The following is a 26,339-nucleotide window of genomic DNA, read 5'->3' as shown; positions in this document are numbered from 1 at the left end:
GAGAGAGATAGAGAGAAAAAAAAAGTCGGGATAACAAGTTAGTTTCTTGTGCGCACGAGAAAGTATCTCTAGAAACTAACCCGTTATCCCGACTTTTTTTTGTTTTTGTTGAGAAAGTTACCGGTGCACCAAGGAGGAAGTGGAGCACACAGGAGACAACCATTTCATTGCAGACTGTTATGTTTACGTGGGGAAATGACAGTGCATACATTATTTGAGGTGGGTGCTAGTAAACTGTCAAGGGGGGGTGCTAGTGAACTGTCAACCTGGGGGGAGCCTCGCTGCGTGGAAACGGTGGACCTCTGTCGCCTGTCAGCGCAACTTCAATGATGCCGTTTAAAAACATAAACATGTAAGGGCGGTGCCGGCCGTCAGCGAACCGAGCCGGCCGTCAAGGCCCTTGACGACTGGCCGTTCTGTGATTCTCCAGATTCTACAGATTCCACACACACCTCTACACACATCGAACTGCCCGATTAGTCCCCTTTTGGTTAGTTTAATGAAGGAGAGGTCTGGTCACCAGGGTGCATGATGTGAGTCTGTTTGTGCTCTGCTCAGCTCCGCTCTGTGTGTAGGTGTTCTGAGTGTTTGTTTCCCTTTAAAACAGCTGCAGGCAGCTGGTACTCTGCGAGTCATGGATATTAATTCATAGATCAAAGCAAACTGGTTTACAGACTCTCCTGTTTTGCCAATCCGGTGCTTAAACAAATGAGCTCTACACCCCTGGCCGAAATGTCCATAAAATTAAGTCTGAGTTCGAAATATATCTCAAATAATGTATGCACTGTCATTTCCCCACGTAATCATAACAGTCTGCAATGAAATGGTTGTCTCCTGTCTCCCGATCATGCAGACTGCATGGGGCCTCACCTTGCGGAGGGGGCCTCACCTTGCGGAGGGGGCCTCACCTTGCGGAGGGGGCCTCACCTTGCGGGGGGAGCCTCAACTGAGCCGCAAATGCGGTGCACCTATGTGCTTATGCGGCGCAATTAGTGTGGTATCGCTGCTGCGAGGCTCCACTAGCAACCCCCCCGTCGATGCTCACGAAAAAGAGGGCCTCATCATATAACTTTGCGTGGGGCCTCCAGTTGGCCAGGGACGGCCCTGCTCCTGTGTGCTCCACTTCCTCCTTGGTGCACCGATAACTTTCTCAACAAAAACAAAAAAAAGTCAGGATAACGGGTTATTTTCTCATGCTCACGAGATACTTTCTCGTGTTTCAATTACATTTTCCACTCATTTTAATAAAATGTCAATAATTTTATACTGTGTGAATTATATTAATATTAAATTACTTTTTATCAACCACTATTACATTAGGGTTAGGGTGTGGGTTACATTATATCTTTGCAGATGAATACATTAACACGAAACTCAAATCGGGACCTCTATAACATCAGTATTTGTATTTAATATACCATGGCACTTATTTGACCTCTTGTTTATAACCAGTGTAAGAGTTTTAGGTTATATTTTACTTTATATTCCTCCTGCTTCACTAATGTGAAAAGTTTCCATCCATACATATTTTTTAATTGGTTATTAATAAAAAATCTAGCCGGTATAGTTCCAGCTAAAAGTTGTCATTTGGATACAAGTGGCTTTTATTGCCATATTTAATGATGTGTTGTGAAAATATAATTACATTTCAGTTTTATTTTTGAGTAAAAACAAAAAGTATTTGAACAACAATATAATATTCGAGCCGTAGGCTATGCCGAATATTATATTAGGGGGTTGTGAAATTGTTTACAGTTGGGAAAAATAAAAATTTAAAATAAAAACTTTAAAAAATGTTGATTGACACTTGAATCGTTAAGTCAGGGGTTGTGAACATTTTTACAATGCAATTCTGATGCTGCCGAATTGAAAAGAGTATCGCAACGATTCATATCAATGGATTTATTCATATATTTTGGATGAATATAACTTTAAGAAAGGGCGACAACTCTTTAAACTATAGCGTTCGCTCGGTAATCGAGAAAAGCAAAGCTCGATGACAACAAACTGTCAGATAATAAGGAGCAGGGCTCGGTTAATACATGTATAGAATAAACGGTAAAGTTACATCAGAGAGATTCTCTGATGTAACTTTACCGTTTATTTTTCCCCACTGTAAAAAATGTCACAACCCCTTACTTAACGATTCAAGTGTCAATCAAGTTTATTGTCGACAAGCCCCGCCCTTCTCTAAATGTGAAACACGTGGCCCCGCCCCTCCTCCAATGCTCCCTAATGGGCGTTGATTTCCGGTATCTAGTGTCTGTATTTTCAGGTTCCATAGTGTGGGTTCGGTGTGTGTGATGCATGTGTGTGTTGGGCGTGTGTGAAAGAGTTTGTAGTGTGGTTGTAAACGTTCCCAGCTCGGATACTGTCACCGCCTTGCACCGCAGGCAGGCGCAGTGTTCCTACATGCAAGTTACCTTAGCGGCTCCACAATCGTTGGCCAGCAATGACCGAAAGCCCCAGCACCAAGCCAGCGAACGGGGACGTGTGTCAGCGTGTGAAGAACGGACTGAAGCCGGAGAGAAACGGCTTGGCGAAGAGCCTCTACCGCTGCCATGAGAAGAAGTCCAAGCACCACGGCCAGCCCGAGGAGGAGGAGGAGGTGAGGCCCGGGATGGGACGGGGAGTGGAGGCTGGTGAAGCCTGGGAGGCATCTGTTGTGTGGATCCGGAAACACCCAGAAATACTGTCATGTTGTAATTTGTATGAACTTAGGCGATATTAGTATAACACTGTATGACAGCTTACATGTATTAACCGAGCCCTGCTCCTTATTGTCTGACAGTTTGTTGTCATCGAGCTTTGCTTTTCTCGATTACCGAGCGAACGCCAAATCCCGTATGAAATACTATAGTTTAAAGAGTTGTCGCCCTTTCTTAAAGTTATATTTACCCAAAATATATGAATACATCCATTGATCTCAATCGTTGCGATACTCTTTTCAATTCGGCAGCATCAGAATTGCATCAATTATTATCTAAATGTGTTAAAATGTAAACTTTATGAGGGGTCTCGTGTTGCGTTCCACCGCCCACTCAGTTATTTTATAAGAGGGAGGTTGATTTAAAAAAAAAAAGGCGGGTGTGACAACTCCGAAACGTGACATATTGCACTGAATTTAAGTTCATAATATGTATGCCGAATTTAAGACTAGGTCTTTCTGCAGACCTCTTTACAAATGTGATAACATATGTTCACTTGTGACGAAGATATAACCACGATTTCTAAAATAATCAAGTAGCTCATGATGCATTTACATAATTTCTCTCCCTGGATGAAATCATCATTTTAGACATAGTCCATCTTAGTAAGTAGGGTAATTGTTATGTGGTGCACACTTTAGTATATTACTTTGTGTTCTTATTTCCGTTTTTTAAACTATAACATACTCGTCAGCATTTAGGCTCATTTGATGGTGTATATTGCACACTTCAGTGGCTATACAAGTTTGTAAAAGTGAGCAACTCCCTCCATAAAAAAGATGATGAGTTAGTGAATAGGGAGACTTTGAACCAATACACCTGCTGTCCATAGAGACTACATGCGTGCCTCAAAACAACATTGTCCTAGGGCGCTCATTCATTTTGCACCATTGGATTCACCCTCTGTGAAAATGAATATGTCCCCTCAGACATTGTGAACGTTCAGACTCATTGTCATGTTGTGATACAGAGTTTTACTTTGTTTAAAGAGCCTTAATTTAGGGTTCATATTTATATGTTGTACCTCTACTGTGATATCCCAGTTGGCTCTGATTGGTCAGCTGACCGGCTCTGTTGTGATTGGTCAAATGCTTAGAGATGTCCCACCCTTAGCATATTAGGTACAATGTGTTGGAGCCTAGCCAATAGAAGCATGAGTGTTACATAGTGCTGTCACTATGTTACAGAAGTAAACAAAGAGTCCAATGTAGGCCTAGCAGGCAGGCGGTGGGGGGTAGTGTGTGGGAGAGAAACTCCCTCTGGAGGAAACACAGGGATTTTAGCCTTTGCAGATCATTTACATGCACAGAAAGCTATAGAACACAATACAGGAAAAGGAAAACACATGAGTTTAAATCTTCCAGTTTATTTAAATAAGCTGCATTAGAATATATATATTTTAAATCCTCTGGAGCAGAGAGAGGAGCTGTGGATTTTTGTTATTGAGGAATGCATCAGTGTTTCTTAGGGTCAACAACACTAAACTCACTATTTAAAATGAAAGAGCACATGTTCAATGTGAAAAGTGACAGTAGATATAGATTAGTTGCAATTTGGTGCAATATATATATATATATATATATATATATATATATATATATATATTAGTGCTGTCAAAATTATCGCGTTAACGGCGGTAATTAATTTTTTGAATTAATTGCGTTAAAATATTTAACGCATTTAACGCATGTGCAGAATGGCCCGCCCCATACGTGCCACCAGTGGCAGCGTCAGAGTATGGCTGGGGTAGGCTACACCCATACCAAGAAATGGCTTAGCCCCACCATGAAAAATGATGTTAAAGTAAGCAAAATAAAGTCTGCCAACTCGGGCGGAGTAAATTGCACAGACAGCAGCTAGTAAGATTGATTTCAGTAGCCACGGTTTTGAAAACTTTTGTCACGTAGTGATCGTCTTCTCAATAGAACATCTTTGATAACGGCGTGGTGTTGTTGCAGGAAGTCCCGACGGAGAATACTTTTGCTGTAGTACAGGGGTGCACATAACTGGTACGCAGGTTATGTGCGTAATCTCTCTGAAATGCGTACGGTCACTTGTGTCACAAAGCGCATTTGCGTACCGACGTACTTGTGAAGCTTTTCCAGAAGGCGGTTAGATCACCGGACGACAGAGTCGGTCTCTGTGTGCACAGACAGAGCTGCTGTTAACGTCGGTCTGTACAACGGAATTATGCCAAAACTACGCCAACCGACTGCGCTCCCCCCCCCCCCCCCCCCCCCCCCCCTCATTTATAAACATATAAACACACACTTATATGTACTCACACAGATGTATTCATTCATTTATACACACACTCACATACACTTTATATTAATTCATTTCTACACACACATACATATATATATAAACAACACAATATAATAAAAGTATTGAGTATTTCTACACTCTGGTACTTGTACCTTTACTCAAGTACAGTTCAAGATCTTATCACTTCTTACACCTCTGGAAAGCACTTTTATGTAAAGGAATACATTTTTATAAATGTCCCAACATTTCATTTTTATATTTTACAAACGTTTATATGTTATTAATGTCAAATGTTATATGTTGTATTATATAACAAAATAGACATTACATAACATATTAAATAGATACCTTTACATCCTAAACAGAAGGTCAAAACGTTAATATGTTACATGACAAACAAAAAAACGAAACATTATATAGGCTATATATACAGATGTTTGCTAATGTATCCCTCTTATATCCATCAGGAATTAATATTAAATGATGAATTAACATTACCTCAGCACTGCATAAGTGTGGTCGTCAGTCATATTGACAAAGAAGCACTATTTTATTATTATAATTATAATTATAATTATGGGCGTTTTAAAAGGACGGTATTTCGCTTGTCAGATTCATATTTGCCGCCCATAGAGATGTAACGCCAGGTTGCTATAACAGCCGAAGAAGAAGGCTATGACGCTATCGCGTAGAGCTACGTTCTTGCGTAATGCGGAAGCAAAATCTAAACTGGGTTGGAATAACGATAGACGCCCCCCGTTGATAGAAATCAACACGTAATGAATTAAGACCCCACGGTTTGATGATTGATAGGTGTGTGGGTTGTCTTTCATTTTGACACGCAGAAAAATGTTATAATAAACATAGATACTGTATGTTAAATGGATATATCCGCCTTCTTTCATTTATCTTTCCATTCCCACAACAATATACATAAAGAAATGGCATATTTTGGACATAGTTCGAATGGTGATTAATCATGATTAATTAATTTTTAAGCTGTGATTAATCTGATTAAAATTTGTAATCGTTTGACAGCCCTAATATATATATAAATTAAAAAAACTTTATAAAAAAATTATAATTTTCTTTTTCTTTTTAAACACCTTGAATTTCAGGGGGGGCGTGGGACTCCGTTGGCGGGGCCAAGACAATGGCAGGGGAAACACTGAACATGCTAAAATACTTGCATCTTCCTCGGTTGTTCACTTCAAATCAATTCCATCTTGACATTTTGAAGCTAAATAACTGTTGACAGGTCATTGTCCTCACCAGCCATTGCAGTGCTGGGAAAACCCCGTTTCTTCTGCTCATGTTTCAGCTAACTAGGCTGATAAAGTGGTGAGTGAACCTCAGCTGATTATTGTGCGTGCAGATGTCAGCGTTGCTACTCTGTAAGGTATTTGAGAGGGAGGCATGACTGGTCACATGCAGCGCCTAATAGCCATGAGCACCGAAACGCGCATGATGGGGAAGGCTAACTGCAACAAGTCTGAGAGTCGTGAGCTTCTGTCCAGAAAATAGACATGTGGAGTTTCAGTATAAAAGATCATATCCATGTTGAGTTTATTTATCAGTCACTCTGCTGCAAATGCACATAAAAACACAACATCAACACAAGCTAGATCTTCCCATATTTGGAATGCAAAAGCTTTCCCCCCTGTCATTTGTCAAACAGTGTTTTCTTCCCTGTATAGTTAGTGTACAGCTGCACCAGAGCTGATACCATGTTATCTCCCCTCCACTTACAATAAGACTGCACATAAGTCACCTTTAAATGAGTTGCAGCAATCTCAGCCAACTATAACAGAAGACAAACTGTTTTCTCATTAGGAAAAAAGGAGAGGAAGTCACAGGACGTCAGGCTGCACATTTATATGAAGTGGATTTTAACATGAAAGGTTGAAGAGGTCTTATTATACTCATTTTCAGGTTCATATTTTTATTTTGTGCCTCTACTGTGACATGTAGATGTTCAAAAAAGTATTTTTTATCATACTGCCTGTGCTAACTAAAGTAATAAAAATAAATGTAGTGGAGTTAGAAGTACAATGTCCAAGACAAAGAAGCTAGTAGTACATACTTTAGTTCCACCACTGCACAGGGTCCACATAAAACCAACAGTAAACAGAATATTTAGTTTGAATACTTAATACATCATTGTAATGATTATTCTGTCAACTTTTAAGCTTTTCTGTTGTGGGCATATTCCAACCAGAACATTTACATTTTTCAAAATCTATAATATTGTTATTTCCCAAATGAAAATAAATAGTAATATGAACTCACAGATACTATTATTGGGAGATACATTTGATGAAAACTGGCAATTCCTATGTGCATGTCATTTATCTACAATGCTTGCTTTCCATGTCTCCAGGTCAATGCAACATCGCATCATGGCGTCCCGTACTGTCGGCCCTTCGTTGAGTCTTACGAGCAGACGCCCATGCTGCCAGCCGTCTTCACCTACATGAGCTACGGCATTCTGACCATCTTCGGCTACCTGCGAGACTTTCTCCGTTACTGGAAGATCGAAAGATGCAACATCGCCGGGGAGAAGGAGGAACAGAGGGTAGGAGAAGCCACAAACCTGATCCTTTAGTGCACAGCTTTGTATTCATTTATGTAGCCCCCCTGACTTTCTGTTTAAAGGCAAATCTGTTTTCTTTCTGGTTTGGCAATAGCAGCAACGTTATACATCATGAATTATATTAGAAAATATTAACAGCTACACTGCAGCCAACTGGTTATACAGCTTCCATTCTCTGTTGGTGACTGCAGGATGACGATGTATGAAAAGGGCCTGAAATCTCATGGGGACATTTTGTAATGCCTTCCTGTGTATCTAACTACCTATCGATTGTGAGCTATCTGATAACCAATCTAGCCAACTTGCCAACTTTAGCTGTCTATCTTTCTAGTTAGCGAGCTAACGTTAGCTACCTATTCTCAATATTTAATACCCTATGGATACACTTACAGTGCCCACTCTTCTAGCAGTAAGATTTATCATAAGAACACTGTCGACATGTTCTTTTTGTTGCCAGATTGAGCCAGCTGCTCCTCGCATCGGCAGAAATGTGTGCATTCAGCACACTGTTGAATGGAAGTGATTTGCTAGGCTGAGCACGTGCTGCTTCTAGTATGGAAGTTTTCCATGTTAATGTCAAAACAACAGTGACAAAGAATGGAAAAAAACTTAATTCTAGACTTAATCCATTTCTTGTTTTGTTAACTTGACTGGACTAAAGTGATATTTGCACTCCACATAGTTTACCAACAGTCGAAGCTACGGGGCTCTCGTATTTCACACACTGTTAGCAGCAGTTCTTAAGTGTTTGAAGAGGAAACAACACTTTGCAAACAAAACCTCAGAGCATTTGATGTGATCTTGTCAACCACAATGATATCACAAAATGGAAATGATAATGATGATAAGATAAGTTTTTCTCTGTGTTGAAACACTATAACACTAATATTCCCTCTAAATCGCTTTTTATCCTTTGCAATTCAGTGGAATGTGCGCCTAAGGTTGCATTTTGTCAGTAAACAGCCAATGGCGGAGTTATCAGAACATTTGGAACACGTCCTTGACCACTGGGATTGTTTTCAACCTGTTGTGTAACTTTTGATAGTGAAGCCCATTGTTTCGAAGTATTTGGTTATGTTGAGGAAAGGAAGCTAGTGAGATAGACTTGGGGAAGTCATTAGCTCCCCCCAACGGATGTTTCCACCAAGAACCAAGGAACATGAACTGTCAGTCATGGGTTTTAATGTGAAAGATCATATTCCTTCCAGCTAAGCTTTCCAAACAATGCCTGGCATGTAGTTCTTTGATGTTACTGGTAGATTTGATACATTCCTACCACTTCACTGCAGTAGGTCAAGGACTTCTACAGTTATTAGCTGGATTGGATTTTCATCATCCATATCTGCAACCTCTTTTTGCCATGTCAGAGCTCTAATTCATGTTGCTTTTAATTATATGTATACGAGTCAACACTGTAATTTTAGATATCTGTAACAACATTTTGACCCGTAAATTTAGAACAACTTTTGCCAAGCATTTATGAGTAGCCATGATTCAGAATCAAGAAATTCATAATTCCCTTAATTTTCCTTTTTAATATATTGTGTTTTAACTAGTCAAAATGATGTCGTAGCAAACTCAAAACTGGAATTAGAATATACATAATTCAATTGTGTATTCTATCAAGTATAACATTTTATATTACATTTTTTATTAGATATACCCCACATACTAATACTGACATATCTTTGATATTTTCATTCTTCCTGGTCGCAATGTAGTCAAACTTCAGATATCTCTCATGTTGTTTTGTCCGAATGACCTATTGGATGTCTTGAATACAAATATTGTTAGGTCACAATGACATTACCACTTGCCAAAATAATATTGTAAATATCTGCAATGTTAACTATATGTCCATACTGATGCTTAGCTAATGTACCCCTCTCTCCTCCTCTTTATTCGTCCATGTGTAGGACTTTGTGCCCCTCTACCAGGATTTCGAGAACTTTTACACCAGAAACATCTACATCCGTATCAGAGACAACTGGAACCGGCCCCTATGCGGCGTGCCAGGGGCCACAATGGACTTGTTGGAGAGGACGTCCCCCGACTACAACTGGACTTTCGTGTAAGGGAAAATTAAAAACCATAGATTCCTTTCATCGATTGTTTCCTCTGTCTGATCTTCTTCTGCTCTCTCTCGCAGTCAATCAGGCCGGGTGTTGCAGGATGTGATTAACTTGGGCTCCTATAATTACCTGGGCTTCGCTGAGAACAAGGGTTTGTGTGCTGATGCTGCAGCCGAGATCACCAAGAAGTACGGCGTGGGAGTCGCGAGTACCAGACAAGAGCTTGGTATGAACACCTGCCAAAATACAGACTTACCCTCCATGAGCTTTGCAATTACTGGAATACAGAAATAATGTGCAGGGGTGAAATCACTACTGTAAATAAAGCATTATGAAGCAGTCTGTTTAGATACTGACCATGTAAATACCTAGAGTTTAAGGGGAAATATATCTTTGTTTTATTTATACCGCACAACAAACATTGATTTTCTTTGAAGAGGACACATTATGCTCGTTTTCAGGTTCATATCAGTATTTAGTGTCTCTACTGTGACGTGTCTCCATGCTTTAATGTTCAAAAAGCTCTTTATTGTTCTCATAATGCCTGTGCTGTAGCACCTCTTTTCACCCTCTGTCTGAAACCAGAGCCCAGTCTGCTCTGATTGGTTAGCTGGCCGGCTCTGTTGTGATTAGTCAACCGCTTAGAGATAGATACTGAAGATAGACAGTGGCGAATATCTGAATCGGTGTTTTCTAATTTCACATGTACTTTAGAAAACGTGAGTAACACCCAGATAACCCTGGAGGAAGGCACTTTTAGGTGACGTTGGCTCAGGAAGTTCGGTGGTATGATACCCAACCCCTGCAGCATGTCAGATTTTCCCTGGGCGAGATAATTAACCCCAAATTGCCCCAGATGGCCAGTGGTGTGTGTTTATCTTTCCTCCAGCCTCTTCCTCTGTATCAATGGGTTTGAATGGAAGAATTCTGACTCATTCAAGGTTCAAGGTTCAAGGTTCTTTATTTGTCAAACGAACATAGCTTCAGTGTAGTTATGCCGATGAAAATCTTGTGTCACAGGCTTCTCCAACAGTGCAACACAAAACACAGAAACTGAAAAATATAGTGCAAGTAAATAGTAAATACAAGAAGAAAATAGTTTAAAAAAGTGAAATAGTGCAATAAGAGTCCATATGCAAGTCATTGAAATATGATATATAGGTTAATAGATAAATCATTTTTAAGTAGCAGCCAGATGAATATTGTGGATGTTGTTTCAGCAGTTCAGGTGTTTAACAGTCTTACGGCCTGTGGGATGAAACTGTCCCTGAGTCTGGTGGTTTTTGTCCGGATGCTTCGGTAACGCCTGCCAGACGGCAGCAGACTGAACAGTTTGTGGCTGGGGTGATGGGGGTCTTTTATAATCCTGAGGGCTTTCTTCCTGAGCTGCTGGGAGTAAAGGTCCTCCATGGATGATGTTCTGTGCAGTTTTCACCACCCTCTGTAAAGCCTTACGATTGAGGGCAGTGCAGCTGCCGTACCAGGCCGTGATGCAGCCAGTCAGGATGCTCGCTATGGTGCAGCTGTAGAAGGTCAGGATACTCTCTAAGGTGCACCTGTAGAAGGTCAGGATACTCTCTAAGATGCACCTGTAGAAGGTCAGGATCCTCTCTATGGTGCACCTGTAGAAGGTCAGGATACTCTCTAAGATGCACCTGTAGAAGGTCAGGATCCTCTCTATGGTGCACCTGTAGAAAGTCAGGATCCTCTCTATGGTGCACCTGTAGAAGGTCAGGATACTCTCTATGGTGCACCTGTAGAAAGTCAGGATCCTCTCTATGGTGCACCTGTAGAAGGTCAGGATGCTCTCTATGGTGCAGCTGTAGAAGGTCAGGATACTCTCTATGGTGCACCTGTAGAAGGTCAGGATCCTCTCTATGGTGCACCTGTAGAAGGTCAGGATACTCTCTATGGTGCACCTGTAGAAGTTGCAGAGTATCCTGGAGTCCATGTTGAACCTCCTCAGCCTGCGGAGGAAGAAGAGCCGCTGTCGAGCTGTGATGGTGGTGTGAAGAGTCCATGTCAAGTCCTCAGTGATGTGGACCCTGAGGAACCTGAAGCTGCTGACTCTCTTCACCGTAGTCCCATTGGTGGCGATGGGGGCGTGTCCCTCTCTCTGCTGCTTCCTGTAATCCACAATCGGCTCCTTTGTTTTGCTGACGTTGAGATGGAGGTTGTTATCCTGGCACCAAGATGTCAGGTTTTCAACCTCCTCTCTGTATGCCGTCTCGTCGCCGTCTGTGATCTGGCCGATGACTGTCGTGTCATCAGCAAACTTCACGATGGTGTTGGAGCTGTGTGTGGACATGCAGTCGTGAGTGAACAGGGAGTAGAGAGGGCTGAGCACGCAGCCTTGAGGGGCACCGGTGTTGAGGATCAGGGAGGAGGATGTGATGTTTCCCACCCGCACTGCCTGGGGTCTGCCCGTCAGGAAGTTCAGGATCCTTTTTTCCTATTTTCTTGCATTAAAACCCAAAATAATATAATATTTTTGGGGGGATTTTATGGCAAGACTCCTCACAAAGTTAGTCAAAATTGGTGAAGTGAAAGAAAAAAAGAGCACGTTTTTAAAACATAACAAAAAATGTAAAACTGAAAAGTGGTGTGTGCATATGTATTGACCCCCTTTGCTATTTAGCCCAAACAAAGACCTTCAGAGTCACACAATTATTGAAATAACGTTCACCTGTGTGCAATCAAGTGCCTCATTATCTCTGTATATACAACTGTTGTAGAAGCAGGGGCGCCGTAAGGGGGTGAAAAGTTAGGATGATTCTAAGGGCCCGTGACTGACAGGGGCCCAAAATATTTTTAGAACACTAAGAAAAAAATGTTTAAGTAACCTTTCATCAATCATCAATAATTAACATTAATATAACGTCATATTGATGATGTACTCACTAAACTTATGATTCATTTCACTTATTTTCTTCCAAAAGTTAATTATCCAATGCATCGAACACCCCCCTCTATTTACATGTAATGGTTTGGTCCTGCCTCCAAACGCTGTGCAGCACCGCCCGGCCCTTTCTAGCAGAGAGACTAGTGAGAGCATGTGAGGAGGGATGCTAGTACTTACGTGTGTACGATGTCTCAACGACTAACAAAGTCAGGCTTTCAAGAAAGAAAAGAAAGGAGAGAAAGACAAGAGAGATGGACTAAAGGGCGACAGTATGTCACCCAGTTTTTCAAAAGAAAAGGTGGGTGTGGTCCATGAGTGGTGGAAATTAGTCTGTTAGCTAAGCGTAGTCCATTGTAAATAATAATTGTAATCATAGGCGGCGCGTGAGACTCAGGTTTGGGAAGGCTAAATAACTTTTTTGTTACCTGACGCTGCCCGCCCCCGGCGTAAAGAGCGAAAAGAGATCAACTCAGTGAAAGCACCGCCTGCTGACCAATCAGAGCTCCGTGTGCGGAGTTTAAATCTCCAGGCCAGACAGGCCTGGTGGTGGGGCCCAATGTGAAATCTTTTCATGGGGACCAAAATCCCTGGCGGCGCCCCTGTGTAGAAGGCCTCCGTCTTCCATACCACAGCAAGTGGCCTTTCTAAGCAAGAAAACGACACCATGAAGACTAAAGAGCTCTCCAAACAGGTCAGGGACAAAGTTGTGGAAAAGTATGAGACAGAGTTGGGTTATAAAAAAATCTCACAAATGTTGAACATCACGAAGCACCATTAAATCCATTATTTTAAAATGGAAAAAATATGCCACGACAACAAACCTGCCAAGATAGGGCTGCCCACCAAAACTCACACCGTGCAAGGAGAGCATTGATCAGAGAGGCAACAAAGAGGCCGAGGATAACCCAGAAGGAGCTGGTAAGCTCCACAGCAGAGAGAGGAGAATCTGTACAGGACCACAGTAAGCCGTACACTCCACAGAGCTGGGCTTTATGGAAGAGTCGCAAAAAAAAATAAGAAAACATGTTTGGGGTTCGCCAAAAGGCATGTGGAAGATTCCCCAAACATGTGGAAGAAGGTCCTGTGGTTGGATGAGACTAAAATTGAACTTTTTGGCCATCAAGGTAAACGCTATGTCTGGTGCAAACCCAACACCTCTGATCACCCTCAGAACACCATCCCCACAGTGAAGCATGGTGGTGGCAGCATCATGTTGTGGGGATGTTTTTCATCGGCAGGGACTGGGAAGCTGGTAAAAATAGGAGTGATGAATGGAGGAAAATACAGGGAAATACTTGAGGAAACTGTGTTTCAGTCTGCCAGAGATTTGAGGCTTGGTTCACCTTCCAGCAGGGGTCCAACGGCTCCGTGTGTACGCCCTATACGATCATTTTCTGATAATGATGAGGCACTAGCCCCGCCTCTGCTGCTCACCCCCGCGTCAAAGTAAACTGCACACTGAATTCAGATTATTTATCTTTCTCTCGATATGGACATAAACGCGAGTGAAGTCTAATCTGACAGGACGGAGACACCTCTCAAACTACCTAAACTAGTTATAAATATGTTTATTTTTACTGTCGGCCGGGTCACTCATAACTGGATCAGCTGCTGCATGAAACGGACACTGACGCTGTCCGAAGAGAGGGAGGGAAAAGAGAGGCTCCATGTATTTTATTATTATATTATATAGTCATTATTCATTTGTTTTAAAGCTCAATAAATAACAAAGACCTTTGACCGGCACTTTTATAATTGTGTCGGAAGATTTAAACTTTAATACACGTTGACTGGCGAAAAACTCTGCCCGGTTCCCTTGGCCCCCACCGCGGAGAATAAACAGAAGGGCAACCATGACAACCATGCTTCTTCGCTGCTTTTGTGGAGGAAGTTACAGCGCCACGTACAGGCTCCTGCATATGTACTGCAGCTTCTCCAGCGGTTGGAGCTAAACGGAGCTGTCTCGTGTGGACAGACACTATCCGGTGAATATTGCGTGTGGACGGAAGCTTTTTGCGATTGCGTTAATCCTATGCATTTAGCCGTTTTCGTCTTCGTGTGGCCGGGGCCTGAATCTGACTCCTCTTTGTTACCGGTCTGTCCCGTTTGAGTTTCTGCTTGTAAGCAGGCAGCAGTGAGATGTGGTCTGATTTGCCGAAGGGAGGGCGAGGGAGAGCCTTATATCCATGTCGAAAAGGGGAATAAACATGGTCCAGTATGTTTCCCCCGTGCGTCGGGCAGCTGATGTGTTGGTAGTACTTCGGCAGGACCTTCTTCATGTTGGCGTGTATGTAAAGGCACTTTGAGAGGTTGTGGTAAAGGTGCTATATACACTAAACAAAAATATAAACGCAACACTTTTGTTTTTGCTCCCATTTTTCATGAGATGAACTCAAAGATCTAAAACATTTTCTATATACACAAAATAACCATTTCTCTCAAATATTGTTCACCAATCTGAAAACATCTGTGATAGTGAGCACTTCTCCTTTGCCGAGATAATCCATCCCACCTCACAGGTTTGGCATATCAAGATGCTGATTAGACAGCATGATTATTGCACAGGTGTGCCTTAGGCTGGCCACAATAATAGGCCACTCTGAAACGTGCAGTTTTGCTTTATTGGGGGGGTCTGGGGGGGTCCGAAAACCAGTCAGTATCTGGTGTGACCACCATTTGCCTCACGCAGTGCAACACATCTCCTTCGCATAGAGTTGATCAGGTTGTTGATTGTGGCCTGTTAGGCTTAGGGTTTAATCCTAACCTTAACCCTAACATGTCACCCACTGACATGTTAGGGTTGAACCCTAAGCCTAGCAGGCCACAATCAACAACCTGATCAACTCTATGCAAAGGAGATGTGTTGCAAGAGTGTTGCATTTATATTTTTGTTCAGTGTATATGCAGTTACTTTTCCTCAATGTTTAAGAAACAAAATGGTGTTACTAAAATAAGATAGTGCAAGAACATAATGGTGCAATCATAAAATACTGAAATTAGTCAAATAAATCCATATAGAATAGGATCATTTTCAATGAATTAATGTATTTATTGTGATTTCCTGTTTGTCTGCTCCTCAGGTAACCTGGACAGACACGAGGAGTTGGAGAAGCTGGTGGCCAGGTTCCTGGGCGTGGAGTCGGCCATGTCTTTTGGGATGGGGTTCGCAACCAACTCCATGAACATTCCAGCGCTGTCTGGCAAGGTAAGACCACAAGAGGTAGATGTTTCCTCTGTAGAGCTGTGATTTACTATTGAAGAATACCATTGCTGCAAACGTTCCCCTCCATTGCTTGTCTCCGCTCTTTGGCTTGCTCAGTCACATGTCCTATATGTTGCAATATGGGCATAGATTTGTTGAACAGAAAAATAATTTGTGTGTAAATATGTGATTTGTAAATGCAAAACACCATCCGCAAATGCATTTAAAAGATTTGCAAACTCACAAAAAAATTTGCAAATGTAAAACGGATCTGAAAATACGCTGAATATTTTCACAAATACAAAAAATATCTGTGAATATCTCTCTTTAACATTGACAACTTTCGATCAGGCATTTGTGAATCCATTTTGTATTTGTCAACCAAAAATGCGCTCGCGGATCTCAAATCTCTGCAAAGTAAGAGCATGATGGTTTGTTTAATGCACTGTTTTTGTATTATAATGAACAGCGGAACGTTAGATGCATTCTTTATCACCATCATCATCATGTTATAGTGATACAGTTAGTTTATTTGTTCAATACAGCATATATCGAGCACTTTCGTATGCATTGATGTTGAACTAGGCTACAGGCTACGCCACTTTTGGGTCCCGGGGAGCTACAGCTGGCAGCGAAGCAGCCCCAGAGATAACTCTTTCTTCATTGTTTGTTGTGTATTCAGTCAAGCGGGTCAAAGTTACAAAGCACTTCACATTTTATTAATCGGCCTAGTTTTACCTTACCAGTGCAGTAATAAAGTAATCTGTAGAAAAGCACCGTATTTAGGTTAGCCTTCATAGTAAGGCTACATTAAATGTTATAATATTCATTGTATCCTTTCTACTGTATGCATATATTCCTGTCTTTAAAAATGTTTTTTAAAAATCTATCTATGATAGATGGATGGATGGATAGATAGATAGATACTTAATTCATCCCAAATTGTGAAATGTGTGGAAAAAATTATAAACTAGGGCCGGGACTCGATTAAAAAAATTAATCTAATTAATTAGAGGCTTTGTAATTAATTAATCGAAATTAATCGCATTTTTAATCGCATATACATATTTGACCTGAGAACAGTGAGAAGCAATTTTTTTTCACATGGATTTTAGTATACCATTAGGCGCATTCACACCGCAGTACTTTTCCCACAAAGGTTCATGAGAATTTAGTTCATGAGAACTCTTTGAACCTGGGGGTGGATTAGGCAAATGAAGCCGCTGACGTCACTTCTTCTTCTTCTGCTTTGGGTTTACTGGCAGGCCGCAAACCACTTCACGGCGTATACTGCCGCCCAAAGTCCCCGGCCGGAAGTCCCCGGAGTTGGGGACTGGCTTCAGTAGAAGCTGCTGGGAGTCCCAGCAGCTTCTACTGAAGCCTTCCGAGTAAATCGCCAGAACGCCGACACCTCCTCATCTCCACCGCTCCCATGTTTTATTTTGTGTTGCCATAAGTTAGTCTCTCTGCGTTTCTGCGCTGGGCTAATGCTAATAATGCTAATGGGAGGATAATAAAATGGCGGCTTCACAAAACTTTTTGGGAGTTTTACGGGGCGTGGTTTGCAATCCGCCCAGCCAATCAGAAATATAGCTCTTTTCTCACAAGAGAGCCGTACGAAAGTCCCTGCTCTCTAGCAGCTCTCTGCTCTCTAGCAGGGACTTTCGTGGGGGTAAAAAGGTTCTCATTAACTAATTTTAGTACCGGCTCTTTTTGGTGTGAACGCGATAAAAGAGGCTAACGTCCACGCTAGCTTCCACGCTAGCTGCTATATGTTTTGCATTGAGGTGATACTTGAGGCTTGATGTGCTGCGGTGATATGCGAATTCCTTTTGGCATAATTTGCACACAACCGTGCTCTTATCGACGCTTCCATCCGTCCGTTTTTTAAAACAACATTTCCCACTGTTGTTCACTGTGGTTTGTTGTTGTCTGAAGTCATGAACGTTAGTTGGTGCTCCAGTATAATCGGTACGCCTGAAACTCATCCAGTGAGAAACGTTCCACGGTGCAAAAATAAGTGCGATTAAAATGCGTTAATTTTTTTAACGCGTTAATTTTTGTGTAATTAATTCATCTTAATTAACGCGTTAAAGTCCCGGCCCTATTATAAACATAATAACATTAAATACAAATAAAAGCAATAGACAGGAATATATGCATTAGGGATGGGAACGATTAATCGAATATTCGAAATTATTCAGGTATTCGAATATGAGTTATGAATATTTTTATTGTAATTTTATTTTTTTGGGAGGGGTGCCGAAGTTGATTACATATGATCAAATGGAATAATTGAATGTATACGACATTGCCATAGCTAAATGTGTCAGGTCTAAAGGTGTGTTTTTGCTCCGCTCACCGGTCCCTCACAGCGGGCAGAGCTGTGCTGATCTCTCTCTCTCGCGTCCGGTTATACTTCACTCGCGTTTATGTCCAAATCCATCAGATCTAGCTAGTTCTAGCTAATGATATGGCTGCTGCCCCTCCCTACACACAGATCACGCAGACTCAAACCTCATCTTATGCCCAAATTCCAGCTGAGAGGGTCTTCTCTACAGCTGGCCTGATTGTGAATAGTCTCCGCACCCGCCTCTCCCCTGAGTAGACATGCTCATATTCTTAAACAAGAATGAGTATTGAATATCTGCATTCTGTGCATAGGCCCTGTTATAGGTTGTTGATCTCTGTTGTAATAGGGTTACGTAATAGGGTTACGTTACATTCACAAATGCCTGATCGAAAGTTATCAATGTTGGAGAGAGATATTCACAGATCTTTTTTTTATTTGTGACAATATTTAGCGTATTTGCGGATCCGTTTTACATTTGCAAATGTATTTGTGAGTTAGCAAATCTTTTAAATGCATTTGTGGATGGTGTTTTACATTTACAAATTACATATTTACACACAAATTATTTTAATGTTGACACAAATAATTATGTGACAAATCTATGCCCAGATAGTAGTACACAGACACAGAACCACGTGGCAGGATATGAGGAAACACTTCCTGTTGGTATACACAGTAAATAGACTAACACAGCTTATTTCCCCATCAGCAACTAAAGTCGTTTATAACTTATATTTGTATAAATGTGTGATTCTAGTTTAACTTGTTATGTTTAAGAAAAATGGAAAAAAAAAAATTATATAATTTGTTTTACTTTAACTTGTGTTTTATATAAATATTTGTATTTTTTTATTGGCCTTTTTTACTTTATTTATTATATATATATGTGTGTGTGTATATATACACTGAACAAAAATATAAACGCAACACTTTTGTTTTTGCTCCCATTTTTCATGAGATGAACTCAAAGATCTAAAACATTTTCTATATACATAAAAATAACCATTTCTCTCAAATATTGTTCACAAATCTGAAAAAATCTGTGATAGTGAGCACTTCTCCTTTGCCGAGATAATCCATCCCACCTCACAGGTGTGACATATCAAGATGTTGATTAGACAGCATGATTATTGCACAGGTGTGCCTTAGGCTGGCCACAATAAAAGGCCACTCTGAAACGTGCAGTTTTGCTTTATTGGGGGGGTCTGGGGGGGTCCGAAAACCAGTCAGTATCTGGTGTGAGGGGTAGGATTAGGGTTAGGGTTAGGGTAATGTTGTGAATTGAGTGATCTGTGTTCGTCATCCATAACATACGCCTGCCCATACAATAACCCCACCACCACCATGGGCCACTCAATTCACAACATTACCCTATCCCTAACCCTAATCCTACCCCTCACACCAGATACTGACTGGATTTCGGACCCCCCCAGACCCCCCCAATAAAGCAAAACTGCACGTTTCAGAGTGGCCTTTTATTGTGGCCAGCTTAAGGCACACCTGTGCAATAATCATGCTGTCTAATCAGCATCTTGATATGCCACACCTGTGAGGTGGGATGGATTATCTCGGCAAAGGAGAAGTGCTCACTATCACAGATTTTTGCAGATTTTTGAACAATATTTGAGAGAAATGGTTATTTTTATGTATATAGAAAATGTTTCAGATCTTTGAGTTCATCTCATGAAAAATGGGAGCAAAAACAAAAGTGTTGCGTTTATATTTTTGTTCAGTATATATATATATATATATATATATATATATATGTGTGTATTAAAACATTTGTCATCTCTATTGCATTTTTTTTTACTTTGCATTTATTTTATTTCCAATTTTTACTTTAACTTTGGTTTATATGAATATCATTATTCTAATTTATTTCATTTAGTTATTATAGTGCACATCTTTAGTTTAAATTATATTTGTATAAATATTATTATTTTTGTATAAATATTTTATTATTTTTCATCTCTACCGCATATTTTTACTTTGCGTGTTTACATAACAATTATGCTTTTTTTGTATATATATTTTTTTTATTCTAATATATTTTATAGGACATTTTACTTAAACTTCTTATCTTCATATAAATATTTTTATTTTATTTTATTCCAAATGCGACGTGTGTACATATTGAAGTGTTTCTGGTGTCCTGCAGGGCTGTCTGCTTCTGAGTGATGAACTGAACCACGCCTCTCTGGTCCTGGGAGCCAGACTCTCCGGGTCCACCATCAGAGTCTTCAAACACAACAGTGAGTCACAAGTAGTATTTTTCGTGTGTGTGTGTGTGTGTGTGTGTGTTGTGTGTGTGTGTGTGTGTGTGTGTGTGTGTGTGTGTGTGTGTGTGTGTGTGTGTGTGTGTGTGTGTGTGTGTTGTGTGTGTGTGTGTGTGTGTGTGTGTGTGTGTGTGTGTGTGTGTGTGTGTGTGTGTGTGTGTGTGTGTGTGTGTGTGTGTGTGTGTGTGTGTGTGTGTGTGTGTGTGTGTGTGTGTGTGTGTGTGTGTGTGTGTGTGTGTGTGTGTGTGTGTGTGTGTGTGTGTGTGTGTGTGTGTGTGTGTGTGTGTGTGTGTGTGTGTGTGTGTGTGTGTGTGTGTGTGTGTGTGTGTGTGTGTGTGTGTGTGTGTGTGTGTGTGTGTGTGTGTGTGTGTGTGTGTGTGTGTGTGTGTGTGTGTGTGTGTGTGTGTGTGTGTGTGTGTGTGTGTGTGTGTGTGTGTGTGTGTGTGTGTGTGTGTGTGTGTGTGTGTGTGTGTGTGTGTGTGTGTGTGTGGTGTGTGTGTGTGATTATCATTATTATTATTTTCATGGTCTAATACATCATTGATATTCTGAATGACTCTGCAAAACAAAGATTGCCTTCATGTGATGAAGGTTGCCGCTTTCTTGTTATTTGACGTCATTACTTTCTTTGATTTAGTCGTTGACATGCTTTACAGTGCCACATACAATACTGGGCATTTAACTAAGTGTTCTGGTTAAAGCCTGACACAGCCGGATTGTTATTTCCTGGAAAGTGTTGAAGCACGTGGACTTTGACATGTTAAAGGTCTCTATACAGAATTCTTTAGTGTGGAAGTGCAATACAAAAAACCTAGAACCTATAAAATACAATGTGTTTTTCTTTTTAGTTTTTTTTTTAATTAGGAGTACCCTTTTTAATCGAAGATATTTTTGACATTCTGCTAATATAAAAAGCTCAGGGTAAAACAAAAGAAGAAAACTGGCCACTTTTATGGACGGTTTTTATGTTCCTTGTATTGTAGATGCTGACTCACTGCCACACTCGCAGCTTACTGAGACATTTGAATAAACGGAACAATAGCCTTTGTTATTTTATTGGTAACTGTGCTTTTTCTGAATACAATTTGAAAAGTCTGCTGTGAAAAAGTTATTTTGAGACTGTATCTGTTTTCTGTAACCACTCTTTCTGTTACTCAAACTTCATTGTATTCACACAAAAACAAGTATCTGTGATTGTAATGTACGTCAACTGCAGAGGAGAAGTGCTAGTTGCTAACTGATTGATTGAATTGATTGATTGAAAAGTTTATTAACAGCTTGTATATTGGGTACAGTACAGTACAGCTCAAAACATACAATTGTTAAGGGGATGCAGACCAGAGAAAGACTTTCGTCTTGTTTACATCAGGGTCCCCCATAACTGTGCTCGCATGCTAAATCAAGTACATTGAGAATTGTATTTAGGGGAGCTCATAAAAGATTTTGCTTATAGAACACGATATGGATTATGCTTAACTATATAAATATAATGTGTGTATGTGTCTAATTAGTAGTGCTGGGGGGAAACGATTATTTTGAAAACGATTAATCGGGCGATTATTTGATCGATTAGTCGACTAATCTAACGATTATTTTTCTGTTGTTCAATTCATAAAAAACGTAATTAAAACAATTTTTTTTCACGATGCTGTGTCTCAGGAGATCTTAATATTTAAGAACCGATTAATGTGTTATACCAGATTAACGGAAATAATCTCAGCTAACTGACGATACAAACCATGTTTACCAAAACAAAACACAAGTCTCATAAGAAGCATCTAAATGACCCCTGAGCGAAAAATGCTAACAGACATTGGCACAGAACTCAAGATAAAAGTACCCTTATTACTTATTATAGCTGCACATACAATATATCCGATTAAAGCTGAGACTCCACAGATTATGTAGGTATATAGTATCATCACTGAGTGATCCGGACTCGCGACAGGGGAAGCAAATACAGTCATCACAACACGTACCTTCACAGAGCTTCTCGGGAGATCGTCTCACCACCGTAATCTGATCAAAAGACGTGTTCAATGGCAATAAAATGAGAAAAAACGCGGCTGAATCGGTTAATCCATAGGTTTTTAACGTCTATGTATAAAAAAATGATTGAATTTATAATCCATAATTCCATTTTATGTACAAATCGGAGAGCAAATGCTAGCTGCTAATGGTAGCCACCACAGCTAGCTGCTGCTTCTGCTAGGCTATGCAGCAGTCTCAGTGAGATATAAATATATAAATATCTTTGCGTTTTGGACTAACTTTAAAATATTCCCATGCTTTTGAAGACCTAGGGCGAGATGTTTTCGTTTGGGGCTTCGTGCGCAATCCTGTGAGGAGGAGGTGGTAGCCGTTTCAGTCTCCATTGTGTTTGAAGTGCGATTGCGAACTGCTTGTTGCTTTGGGTGACCCACGTGTGTGTGTAGCGACGCGTCGACGCGGAAATATGTCGTCGACGATATTTTGAAGTCGACGCGTCGCTACAGCACTACTAATTAGCCTAAAAATAATAAGCCTCTAGCTGTTTGATAGCCATTGGGCTAACTAGCTCAGAAGCAATGTCCACATTAAAGGTGGTTAGCATTTTTTTACTTTTAATCGGGTAGATCAGTTGGTGTCTTATTTAGTGGATAATCCATCTTGGTCATCTTTTATCTAATAATAATAATTAATTGATGTTACTAAAAGTTTGCTGCTTGAGTTATTAGCTGGTTCGGGTTTGCTAGTAACCTTTACACATTTAGCCATTAGCTACCAGCTAACTAGCCAAAACCTCAGCTAGCTGCCTAAAACCAGTTGCCTGTCTATTTTTACAGCTTAATCATTTTAGTTGTTTGTTAAAGTAGCTTATTTTGTCAGTTATAGCCACAGACCAAAAATCACCACAAGTTAATATACAAGTACATCTGTTTCTTCTTTCTGAATCTTAAAAAATACAAATCAACGGGGTCTCCCCATGGCTAATGTGATTAAAAACAAGGGCAACTTTATTGAAGAATCTGACTCAAATCTCCTGGTTTCCTTTCCAGATATGCAGAGCCTGGAGAAACTGCTGAGGGAGGCCATAGTTCACGGGCAGCCCAGGACCCGAAGACCATGGAAGAAGATTCTCATTGTTGTAGAGGGCATTTACAGGTACCTTACCCATTTTCTCCCCAGGTTAAATATTTACCGAAACCTACCATTCACGTTCTGTTGATCTACCCTTGTGATTCTTTTGATTTGTTTTTTAGTGACAAGGTTATTCAAAGATAAAACGTTGTTTCAGACCACACAAATCAGGTGTTATCAGTGCTGAGAGGAAGGAGGAGGGACATCAATGTTTACTATTGTGCCATAAGAATCATTGAGCCAAAAACAGTAGAACAATGGTAGTCATCAGCTCTAAAGATAAGATTTCCTTACTGTTCAATGTCAGAAAAGTAGCTCTTATCTTTTATTTATGGCTCGTGTGGTTCCATTAGATTCAGCATTAGTAGCTGTATTAGGACAGGATTACAAGTTGACAGCTGATTTAGTGCTGGGATAGATCTAACTGGTTGTACACACAGTAAGCAACATTGCATTTTTGTTTGTATAGCAATCTGCAGTTAAAAGGCTCCAGCTAATTATACACTTTTCTGTGTATCATTGTACATTAGTGTACATTATATCAGTGTACATTATTATCTTTATAATCTATATAAAAAATGTACTCGTCAATAGGAACAAAGTATATCGCCTGTTTTTTAGTGAGTTTTACCATGTTGTAAACAACATAAACGTGCTTATTTTCGTGGAAAAACATTCGTATTATTAAGTTCTTGAGTAGGGAACATACTGTATTCCCTTAGTCAGTAATCAACAAGGACGTTTGCTTGACCCTGGCTTTAATCCCTTCCATTTTGTCCTTTCCTCCCTGCAGCATGGAGGGCAGCATAGTGCGCCTGCCAGAAATGATTGCTCTGAAGAAGCGCTACAAGGCCTACCTTTACCTAGACGAGGCCCACAGCATCGGAGCCCTGGGGCCTAGAGGCAGAGGCGTGGTCGATTACTTTGGCCTGGACCCCTGTGATGTGGACGTCATGATGGGAACATTCACCAAGAGCTTCGGTGCTGCAGGGGGATACATCGCGGGGAAAAGGGTGAGGCTGGAGGATTTTTATTTGTCTGCGGTTTCATTTAAATATATATATATACATAAGAGGGTTAGGCCAAGCCAAGGGTCAGCAACCTTTACTATCAAAAGAACCTCAGTTTCTTAACTCTCAATGGATGTACAACATAATTAATTTCCATGCACGTCTCCTTACATCTCCTGTGTATCTGCTGGCTTTAGGAGCTTATTGAGTACCTGCGCTCCCATTCCCACAGTGCGGTCTACGCATCCTCCATGTCTCCACCTGTGGTGGAGCAAATCATCACTTCTATGAAGTGCATTATGGGAGAGGATGGCACAACGATAGGTGAGTGGCAAAACAACATTAAAGGTAACCAGAGGATTCTTTTCAGCTAGTGGAGCTACTGAAGTGTTTTTTGGATTGCAGTTTAGTTTTGTCTGATGCAAATGTATGCGGGTTAGCTTTTATACAGTAAAAAAAACGGCAAAACAGAGCCTACAGGTATATCTAAACGAGTACCCGCCTGTACAGTGGGGTTAGGCGGTCATTTTGCAGCTCGTGGCATACAAATAGACAATGGCTAGAATATTCATGTGAAAATAGTGCCATATTCTGCCATGCCTGTAGAAATGTTGGGTCAAAAATAATGCATACAATAGCACAGATGCCTTCACCACGAATGGCTACAAAAATATCTCATATCCCAAGTTTATCAACAAGCTAATGTTGCAGCTGAAATGTTCTCCAGGTCACAAAGTCAACCTCACATGATGATGTGATACCAGTTTTCAAGCACAGTAAATATTCTCTTCCCAGAGTGACCCTAGATAACAACCTGTCCTTCACTGCAAACATCGCTGCTACAACCCGCTGCTGCAGATACACGCTTTACAACATCAGGAAGATACGTCCCCAGCTGACTCAGAAAGCGACTCAGGTTCTGGTCCAGGCTCTCATCATCTCACGCCTAGACTACTGCAACTCCCTCCTGGCTGGTCTACCTGCATGTGCCATCCGACCTCTGCAGCTCATCCAGAATGCAGCGGCTCGTCTGGTCTTCAACCTTCCTAAATTCTCCCACACCACTCCGCTCCTCCGCTCCCTTCACTGGCTTCCGGTAACTGCTAGAATCCACTTCAAGACACTGGTACTTGCTTACCGTGCTGCGAATGGATCTGGCCCTTCCTACATCCAGGACATGGTTAAACCGTACACCCCAGCGCGTGCACTACGCTCTGCATCAGCCAAACGACTCGTTGCGCCCTCGCCGCGAGGGGGACCCAAGTTCCCATCGGCGAAAACACGTGGGTTTGCTATCCTGGCTCCAAGATGGTGGAATGAGCTCCCCATTGACATCAGGACGGCAGATAGCTTGCACATCTTCCGGCGCAAACTGAAAACTCATCTCTTTCGACTCCACTTCGAGCGTTAGAACGATTAACGAAGCACTTTTATACTAATAAAGGACTGGATTACCTAAAGCCAGTTAGCACTTGAAATGTTTGGCTCTATGAAACCTGATATACTTATATGATTCTGTTTTCTTCAAGGTTGTGTCTTCCTGGTCGAATGTACTTATTGTAAGTCGCTTTGGACAAAAGCGTCAGCTAAATGCAATGTAATAATAATAATAATAAAAAGTATATGATGGGACCAAGGTGATGATTTAGTACATGGTTTTAATAATACTTTTGCTTTTCAATGTTTGCCATTTCAAACCATGAGCTGGTTCAAATCATATTTGCCTTGATTTACAATATGTTCTCATTTGTTTTATCAGTACAGTTTTGAAGCTTTTGTGCTTTTCCTTGCCATAGTTCACTTTGGACTATATGAAATATTTCAGGATTGCACTT

At 40.8% G+C, this 26,339-nt stretch overlaps 1 protein-coding gene across 2 annotated transcripts in view; it reads left to right on the top strand.

Moving 5' to 3' along the window:
• Positions 1–2,249: 2,249 nt before the first annotated feature.
• The window catches only part of LOC117542393 (serine palmitoyltransferase 2-like), a 34,485-nt gene continuing 10,395 nt past the window's right edge, over positions 2,250–26,339 (top strand). The window contains exons 1-9 of one of the 2 annotated variants that reach the window (XM_034210050.1): positions 2,250–2,605; positions 7,357–7,551; positions 9,486–9,640; positions 9,719–9,867; positions 15,624–15,748; positions 20,257–20,350; positions 23,413–23,518; positions 24,288–24,507; positions 24,702–24,828. In XM_034210050.1, the coding sequence (XP_034065941.1) occupies positions 2,453–2,605; positions 7,357–7,551; positions 9,486–9,640; positions 9,719–9,867; positions 15,624–15,748; positions 20,257–20,350; positions 23,413–23,518; positions 24,288–24,507; positions 24,702–24,828 (1,324 nt within the window). In that variant the 5' untranslated portion in view covers positions 2,250–2,452. Of the gene's footprint in view, positions 2,609–7,356; positions 7,552–9,485; positions 9,641–9,718; positions 9,868–15,623; positions 15,749–20,256; positions 20,351–23,412; positions 23,519–24,287; positions 24,508–24,701; positions 24,829–26,339 lie in introns of both variants that reach the window. The other variant, XM_034210048.1, reaches the window with a different exon arrangement.

The sequence above is a fragment of the Gymnodraco acuticeps genome, unplaced genomic scaffold (genome assembly GCF_902827175.1).
Source record: "Gymnodraco acuticeps unplaced genomic scaffold, fGymAcu1.1, whole genome shotgun sequence".
Taxonomy (NCBI): domain Eukaryota; kingdom Metazoa; phylum Chordata; class Actinopteri; order Perciformes; family Bathydraconidae; genus Gymnodraco; species Gymnodraco acuticeps.
The sequence above is the reverse complement of the archived record's forward strand: the minus strand, read 5'-3'. Positions and strand labels throughout refer to the sequence as shown.